Raw genomic sequence first — 9,206 nt, 5'->3', positions numbered from 1 at the left:
GGTGGGGTCACGGGCGGAAAGCTCGGAGGCGGCTGCTTGGCTCACCGAAGGGGCTCCCGCTGCTGACCCCGTCAGGTTGGAGCTGCAGGTGGTGGCCTGAATCCCGCGGGTAAGGTGTTTGGCAGTCGCACTCTGGTATTGCTGCTCTCGCACCTGTGAAGGTGAGGCGTGAATTGCCAACAAGTAGTCTTTCTCACAAGTAACTACCTCAATTTAAGTCTGTCTCCCCTTAAGTGAATTAGTCCTTCAGGGAAGGAGCGGGTGAGAGGGCTGCAGCGCTTTGAATGCTGCAGGTGGATACTCCCGAGAGACCTCATTGATCGTGTGTGAGTGCCGGTGCTGCCAGGATGTTCTGAGCACAGTACTAATGTTGCAGTTCACCTCTGACTTTGCAATGCTTCATCTCGTAATTTACTCTTGTCCCTTGTGCTGTCTTAAGTCCTTTTCCAAACTCTGGCGGCTTCTGTGTATGTAAGAAGTGCGGAAGATTACATTTGTAGAGGCTAGGTAAGCAAGTCTTTTTTTGCTTGAAACTTCAGCTGCACTCAAAGGTTCAAATGACACAGGATTTTGTCCTGCGCTGCTTCAGAAACTGAATTCTGCATCCAGCCTTGTCATAAAACTTCAGCATGTGATCTTGAACAAGTTAATAACTTGCTTCTTAAACAAAACTGATGTAATTGTTTAATTTGCGGAAGTTTACTCTTATTTTTATGAGGGCCACAGCTGCTTCAACAGGTGCTGTGCGATGTCAGTTACTGGCTATCCAGAGAGAGGTATATTGTCTTACTTTTATTCTCCTGGCAAGACTACAAGACCCCACATGATGCAGGGCTCCATCTCCTTTTTCATACTCTTTTATGTGCTTCATCCTTTGCCCATCAGCACCGTTGCTTTACAGGTGCCATCTCCTCTTTCTATAAAGATGGTGTTAGGTTCAGAGAACAAGAGAAGGGCATAAAACTGAAGAACAGTGTATATTAACGATTAGAAAACATATATTAGCAGTTGAAAGTTGACTTTCTGCTCTGGGCATTGGTGGTGTGTTGAATTAATGCAGCAAGGTTTTGGTAGTGGGAGGCTGCAGGAGCAGCCTCTATGGGAAAAGACCAGAGCTGTCATCTTGTGAGACAGAGACAGTTCCAGCTACCTCCAAAACATGCCTGCTGCTGGCAAAAGCTGAGCCCACCAGTGATGTTGACTGTGCCTCTGTGATAATGTTATTTAAGAAAAGTCAGAAAACACCCTGCAGCAGCTGTTGTGGGAGAGGGGAGTGAGAAAATGTGAGAGAAGCAGCCCTGCAGCCCCCAGGTGAGTGGAGCAGGAGGGCAGTAGGTGCTCCAGGCACACAGCAACAGTTCCCCTGTGGCCTGTGGAGAGGCCCCTGGTGGAGCAGGCTGTGCGAGGGATGGTGTTCTTAGTTTCTTTTTGTTTTTTTCACTTTCCTAATCTGTCATTAACTGGCAATAAATTCATAGGATCATAGAAGGGTTTGGGTTGGAATGGACCATAAAGATCTTCCAACTCCAACCCCCTGCTGTGGGCAGGGATGCCACCCACTAGGTCAGGGTGGCCAATGCCCCATCCAGCCTGGCCTTGAACACTTCCAGGGATGGGGGCAGCCACAGCTTCTCTGGGTGACCTGTACGAGTGCCTCACAACCCTCTGAGCAAAGGATTTCTTCCTAAAGTCTAATCTAAACCTAAAACTTTTTTTTTTTAATTTAAAGCCATTACTCCTTGTCCTGTTCTACACCCCCTGACAAAGAGTTCCTTCAGTGCTTTCTTGTAGGCCTCCTTCAGGTACTGGAAGACCTAATAATCCTTCCCGAAACAGAGGAGGGGTACCTCTTGTGCCTATGGTGGCACTTACTGAGAGATTTCCTTGTCCTTGTCATAATCCATGAGGTTTCTCAGTTTATTTTCTCTCCCTGCCCCGCTGAGGGGGAATGGAAGAGTGGCTTGGTGAGCACCTGGCCGCCAGCCGAGGTCAACCTGCTACAGGTGGTTAAGAAAAATTATGTGTGCTGCTGGTGGATATTTTTAGGCCTCTTTCATCTGTGTTTGCAGAAAGTATCTTATTTTTTTTCAAGTTTGATCAAACCTGGTATAATTTTTATCTGGAGAAATGTATGTCTTGCTTAAAAAGATCTCATACTCACTGGTCAGTTTACCTTTAGATGTAGTGAAAAACCTTGTTTGACAGTCATCTTAGAGCTGCTGCTGTATTTGTCAGATCGACTGTGCAAAGGCTTTCTAAGCATTCTTCAAGTGTAGATCTTTTCCTTTAGTCATACGCAGCTATAAAAACCCAGTGCATTGTCCAGTACCATGTACAAGAAGACTAATTTTTTTCCACATGGTAGAACTGAGTAAGCCCTACAATCCTGGTTGAAAGAGGATTGGGAGTTTTCTTGTTCATCCAAATTGACAGTTATGTTTATAGGATCTAAGGCTTAACGGTGGGCTGACATGCAAAAACAATTGCTTCTGGTCAGTAATGAATGCAGAAGCAGCTGGCTGGATGATGGCATCTCATCTGGCAGTCTGTGTACAAAGGTGTCTTTAAATATGTTCTGTTTGAACCAAACAGTGAGCATATTCTGTAAGGAAGTGATAAAGGCTTACTGTACTGAGCATTTCTGAAAGAAGCCAGTCTGGTCTTGTTTCTTCTCCTTGCAGTCTTAATTCCAGTCATTGCTAGCAGTTGACTTGTCTTTTACAACATGCTGTCATGAAAGTGCTGTGTAAAGCAGTAGAATTGCACTTTCCTCTGCCAGAGGTTTGACACAGAGCATGACACTATGCAAAAAGGCAATGGGGCAGTAAGCACATTGTAGAGTCTTTTGAGAAATGCTGACGAAGAGAAGAATAACATAGGAAAAAAACAGCCTTAGGACTGTTGGAGAAGTTCCTTGTAAGGCAGGTAGCACATCTAAGTGGATGCTATGAAAGAATAAAACATTATTCTTGCTTTTTAGCAAACTAGCTCAGTAGTAAACGGTTATTCAGAAATTGCTTGTGAGAGAGGGTGGGGATGAACCTTTGCAACATCTTTTGGGTAATCTAGGAGTTTGTGAGGTGTGCTTATTAGCTCCCCATCTGCCTTGATTTCCTTATGTTGTCATGTAACAATGTTAAGCTTAGCAACTTGAAACTCAGTCCAACTGTTTAATTTCATTTAAGATAGCTTCAGTTTCTTAAGAAGCCACATAAATCCAGCATTTTAGATTCAGATTTGTTTCTAGAACTTACACGTTCAGTATTCTTGAACTGTAGAGTTAAACTTAATTTTAAATACCAAACATTGATTTGTTTTTGTTGCATTCTTTGAATGAGTGACTTAGCAAAATTAAATTTGTTAGACTGTTTAATTAAAAAAATGTCTTGATATGCTTACCAATTTTGCATGTTGAGTGCATATTTTGTAAGCTTAATCTACTGCTTTTTAATGGCTAGAGGTAGTATACCACAGATAAAACCTTGTTTTTCTTTCCCTGGTAGCAGTACACTTCTGTCTTTGAGTGTTCTAAGTTGGACGATACAAAGTGTTTACCAAAGAATTTTACAACTTGAGGAATAAGTTTAAAAATCTTAGTTGTACTCCACAGATCATGTAGAATAAACTGCCAGCTTTTGACAAATGATTTTTTTTTTTCTCTGTGTTTCTTTTTACCTTCTTTGTTTTATTTACTAGTTTTCTGCTCGGTTGTATAAATGCTGGTTCTATCATTTCTATCATCTGGAGATGTTATATAGGGCAGAGTGTGGTGACATCTGGTCTGGTTGATTAGATGACTTGGGAATTTCAGTAATTTCGGTAGCAAAACGTGAAATAGTATATTGCAGAATAAAGTCTTGAATTTTCTCAAACTAACAAATAAAGATCTTTAATTTGGTAGAACACTTAGACCTTTGATACTCTTTTTAACGAAATATATCTTGTGATCTCCTGTTGGAAGAGTTGAATCTGCCACAGCTAGAACATGTGTTATGAATTTCCATATATGTTGAAATGGTGATGACTGATGTCCTTTTGCAGTTTCTTACTTGTTTCTGTAATTCTAGGAGACTCTGCAAAGGATTGTCTCTACTCTAGCAAACAAGAATGATGAAATTCACAACTTCATTGACACGCTGAACCACACAATAAGGAACGTACAGGTATATATGTTAGGACTTGTAGGCAGTACCTCAGAGGGACCAGTTTTCCAGTGGTTGTGTAGTATATAAGGAATGGGCTATAAGAATCAAACTTAAACTATAACTTTGTGTTGGAACCACGTAGGACAACACTTTACTTTTGAAGTGGAAGTTATAGTGGTACCTCCATTTGAAAGGTACAGTGGTTTTGCTTTTCTGGAAAAAAAAAAAAAAAAAAAAAAAAAAATCCACTATTTGGGGGGGGGGGGTCAATTTGTTTGGAAGAGGGAATCTGTTTTTGATGCGTGACCTCAAACTCCTGTTAAATCCAGGTGGTCTGTTCTTTCAGATGTCTGTTTGGCAGATTGGAAAATGAGAACATCTAGATACTTCAGGGAAATTCTTTGCTCTTTCCCTTTTTAGTAGTTGCAAATTGTTGGGCTTAAGTCAACAGTTAGATCTGTTTTTTAGGGCATTTGCTCTAGGTTCAGTTTCCTTCAGCCTGTCAATAAGCAGTAAGTTGTTTCTTGTTAAAGCTGAGCCGTGTTTATAGCCGAAATGGAAGTCATCCAGCAGATTTTTAATCTGCTTTAAGTGCAGTTTATAGTTTCACATGAAGTTATTTTATACGAAACTGGATATCTGCCTCTTTACAAACATCAGGTAGCTACTATATAATTGCAAGAGGGAAACGAAGGCCTTTTAGCACGGAACAAAGTTGCCAAGTAAGTTGGTTCTGTGCATGTTTCTTGGTATCACAGAAGTTTTCATGGATTTCTGTTGTCAGTGTCCTGATGTTAAGTCTGCTTAGGAGGTACCTATTGTTCTTAGTGTTTTCTCCTCTTTGCTAAAGTGAGGAGCAATAACAAGATATACAGTGGTCTTGGCAAAGTGTTTTTGGGCAAACAATATGATTTTCAGTCTAAAAGGCTAGTCTGCATGGTTTCCATTACAAATTGCAACAGCTTTCAATTCTCTTTTTAAGGAAAACTCTTCTAATGTGATCAGTGAGTTGGATGAAGAATTTGATGCTCTGTATTCAGTGCTGGATGAGATGAAGGGGACTATGGCCAACACTATTCAGCAAGAAAAGGCTCATAAAATTCAAGCTCTGCAGGTAACTATAAAATGTCTTTTATTTGGTTGCAAAAATTTTAGATGTAGTTTTAAACTGCTATTTTAAGTCTTAACTTGAAAATGAGGCTATGGTAATGTTGCAAGAAATACACTGACTACAAGGTAAATGTCATCTTCGATGTAAGTGCTTCTCTGGTCTCTTCTAGGATTCTTAATGGTCCCTAGTGCATTTATGTTGTGGACGTAGTTACACATATAGAAAGTGGTATAACCTGTAACTTATGGGTGGTGAAGGGCTGCACAGGAAAAGGACTAGTTATGTTTGCTGCCATCATAGCATGGTTTGGGTTGGAAGGGACCTTAAAGACTATCTAATTCCAACCCCCTGCCATGGGCAGGGACACCTCCCACCAGACCAGGTTGCCCAAAGCCCCATCCAGCCTGGTGTTGTACCTCCAGGTATGGGGCATCCACAGCTTCTCAGGTAACTCGTTCCAGTGCCTCACCACCCTCAGAGTAAAGAATGTCTTCCTTATATCTAATCTAAATCTACCCTCTTTTAGCCATTACCCCTTGTCCTATCACTGCACCCCCTGACAGAAGGTCCCTCCCCAGCTTTCCTGTAGGCCCCCTTTAGGCACTGGAAGGCCACTGTAAGGTCTGCCCGGAGCCTTCTCTTCTCCAGGCTGAGCAACCCCAACTCCCTCAGCCTGTCTTCGTAGGAGAGCTGCTCCAGACCCTTCATCATCTCTGTGGCTTCCTCTGGACTTGTTCTAAGAGGTCCATGTCCTTCTTGTGCTGGGGGCCCCAGAGCAGAACACAGTGCTCCAGGTGGGGTCTCACAAGAGCAGAGCAGAGGGGGGCAATCACCTCCCTAGCCCTGCCGGCCACGCTGCTTTTGCTGCAGCCAGGATACGGTTGGCTTTCTGGGCTGCAGGCACACAGTGCTGGCTCACAGTGAGCTTCTTGTCAACCAACAACCCTGGGTCCTTCTCAGAGCTGCTCCCAATCTGTTCACTGCCAAGCCTCTGTGCTTGGGATTGCCCTGTCCCAGATGCAGGACCTTGCACTTAGTCGTGTTGAACCTCATGATGTTCACACAGGCCCACCTCTTAAGCCTGTCCAGGTCCATTTGTTCTTCTGAAAATTTGCCTTCACTTTGCCAGACGGTTTAAAGAAACTTGAGGAACTGTTTCTTAAAACAAATTCCAAAGGATTCCTTATGGTCTGCTTTATCCTCCTACCATGTACTTGGTGGTGTAAATAATTTCAGAATTCCTGGGTGCACAATATAAATTTTACTTTCACACCTCCAATTTTATATTTCTGCTAATTCCTTCGGAAGAGTCTCAACAGACTGAGGTCTGCACACATCCAGGAATACCTGAACTTTAAATATTTAAAGAATAAGTGCTTCTCAATAAATAAATTGTAGAATAATTTTATCTGTGGCTTGTATCAATTATTCTATATTGTAGTGAAACAGAACTGAAGTAATCTTGCAATTTCAGGAGGGGAAAACTATTTTGGTAGTTACTCGTATGGCTGTCTGACTTGACTGTTCAGAAAAGTACTGTTAATTTTGTTAATATATGTTAGTTTTCTGGTGGTTAATCTAATTTGATCAAACAAGGTGTGGTTTAACCACATTCTGAAGGCTCATCAGTGCTGTACAGTAGCACTGTGAATCGCTGCCTGGTATCTGTGTTGAACATGAGAGTTGCTATTTAAATCAGATGAGGATGAAGACGAATGGAATGTTGCAGATCACTGATGCAGTCATTAAGTCCCCTACTCATCTTTCAGTTGAGGCTGTTCTCTGACTGCAGGCATAAGGGATATTTTCTCTTCTTGATGACAGATCAAGCTTCCTCTGTAACCGAGGCACTGCAAGAGTGCTTCTCCTAACAGTGAATCTACCACTCTAACAGATGTAGACTGTTGTGCTGAATGTATTAATCCAAACCGTTACCTTTTGTTTGGAACTGAAAACTTTTGTATGAGGAGATCAAAGAGCTTCAGTAAGGTCTACAATTCATGTTTAAAGGAATTGACTTGCTTAATTTATCGTCTCCTTGAAGTGCTTATACTGTAATTCTGTAGCTGATTAGATAGATGCCTTTGAGAATAAGTTGTTATTTGAATTACTTTGCATTATAGTTTAAATGACTGAGGATTTCCTTGTTAGGTTGGTCCTCCACAAATTATTTCCTTGGAAGTTAATGCTGAAAAACAGAAATTATTCTTTGTCCTTGCTTTGAAAGTACATCTTTTTAATTTTAGGGCAGTATATTTTAATGACACTGAAGTACTTATTTTTACTTCTCAAATGGTGATGTACATGTGAGCTGGTCATGTAAGCATCCAGTTACTGTGTCAGTTCTGCAAAGCTGTTTGGAAATGCCTCTGGCATTTGCTGCTCTTTGAGGTGTTTGCTTGGGACATTTTGGCAGCGTTGTAGTATATCTAAGTTTGTCAGCTTTGAATATCCTCCAAAGAGGAGAGCAACTGTATTAGGTGAATCACAACTTGTGTTAACTGCGTGCTTTGGGAGTTACCTGGAAACTGTGTGTAAACCTTTAGCAGCTGGACTGTTCCCTGCTGCTATTTTATCCTTGAACAGTGAATTTGAGGTGCATCTGAGGGCACCTGGCAGCTGACCAAGGTCAATTCACCCCACTTGGCAAAACTAGTTACACTTGTGAAGTGCCTGAGAGACCTGTCTGTTCTCAAAATTGGTGCAACTTCTAGTTGCTTTTGAGCCAGTGACTACTTCAGAGTCCTGTTTAGAGTCTTTTCCCAAGTATTTTAGAGAGAATTAGTTACTTGATGTTGATTTGTTCTGAGATATTATAGGATATAAATGTCACATGGCTTGAAACACATCTTGAATGGCTATACAAAAGCTGCTGTCAGATTTAAAATGTGCATCTTGTTTGACATTGTTTGTATGTTCAGAAGCCTGTGGAATATTCAAAGTTAATTTGTTTAGAGGGTATATCCATAGTTTGTAATATCAGAAGTTCAGTGTGGACTGCTTTATTTACTGTAAGTAGTTTGTTAGTAATGGTGTTTTAGTTAACCCTGAAAGGAGTTTCTCTTACTCGCGTTTTTCTCTATTCCCGCTCCCTTATCCCCATTCATTATACTGCGGCGTTCCTTTTTAGGATTATCTTATGCCAATTCTGGAGCTTGCCAGAGAGAAACTATCCTTCCTTTTTTCAGTGTTACTCCTACATTAAACAATACCAATTCATTGATGAAGAAAACTTCTGTAAGTAGAAAGGGAGGTGTACATGGACTTAGGCATTTCATTGCTTATGATATCTTAATGTTGGGAGAAACAGGCCTTAAAAATCAAGTCTGTCATTTAAGTTAGGCTTCTGCATTCACCACCTGCCAAGCTGTTTCCCTTTTGGATTTAGACGACGTGCCATGTAACACTGTGCACTTGTCAAGCACAGTGAAGTTCTTGCTAACACTGTGTGTCAGTTGTAATAGCCTTGACTAGCTAAGGTAACTTTTAAGTTGTCAGAAAGTCAGAGCCAAGTTGTGTAGCTCTAGTACTGGTAGCTTGCAAATCACTTTTTTTAATGTGAATACATCAAATTATTTTGACTTTCTTATTTTGCTTCAGAATCAGATTAGCCAGTGTAGCAATGCCCTCGAGAGTTCTGAAGAGCTGCTGGAACATGCTGCACAGACGCTGGATATAAAGAACCCCACGGAATTCTCAAAGGTAGAAAACATTAAATGGATATGCATTAGGCAGATGTTGGTATTTGGCTCAATTTGCAACAGTCTTTGCATTGTGGAACTGGACCCTGCAAACTTAACAGGAATACTGATTGTAAGGTTCATGAGGCATATAAAAGCCACAGTTAATGCTCTGTAGAGGAGTTAAGTCAGTAGTCTTAAGTTTTAATTTTCTTTTGTCAAACTGTTCTATGAAGGTCTGGAATTCAAAGAAGTTTAGTTTGTGGTCAG

The 9,206-nt window shown here is 41.2% G+C and overlaps 1 protein-coding gene across 4 annotated transcripts in view; it reads left to right on the top strand.

The window, feature by feature from the left end:
• The window catches only part of FSD1L (fibronectin type III and SPRY domain containing 1 like), a 32,304-nt gene that overhangs the window by 571 nt on the left and 22,527 nt on the right, over positions 1-9,206 (top strand). For all 4 annotated transcript variants that reach the window (XM_035310201.1, XM_035310200.1, XM_035310199.1 and 1 more), the window contains exons 2-4: positions 4,068-4,163; positions 5,128-5,259; positions 8,857-8,958. In XM_035310201.1, coding sequence (XP_035166092.1) covers positions 4,068-4,163; positions 5,128-5,259; positions 8,857-8,958 — 330 coding nt within the window. The remainder of the gene's footprint in view (positions 1-4,067; positions 4,164-5,127; positions 5,260-8,856; positions 8,959-9,206) is intronic.

Source organism: Oxyura jamaicensis, chromosome Z, assembly GCF_011077185.1.
Source record: "Oxyura jamaicensis isolate SHBP4307 breed ruddy duck chromosome Z, BPBGC_Ojam_1.0, whole genome shotgun sequence".
NCBI classification, from domain to species: Eukaryota; Metazoa; Chordata; class Aves; order Anseriformes; family Anatidae; genus Oxyura; species Oxyura jamaicensis.
This window is presented reverse-complemented; position numbering and strand designations above follow the sequence as displayed.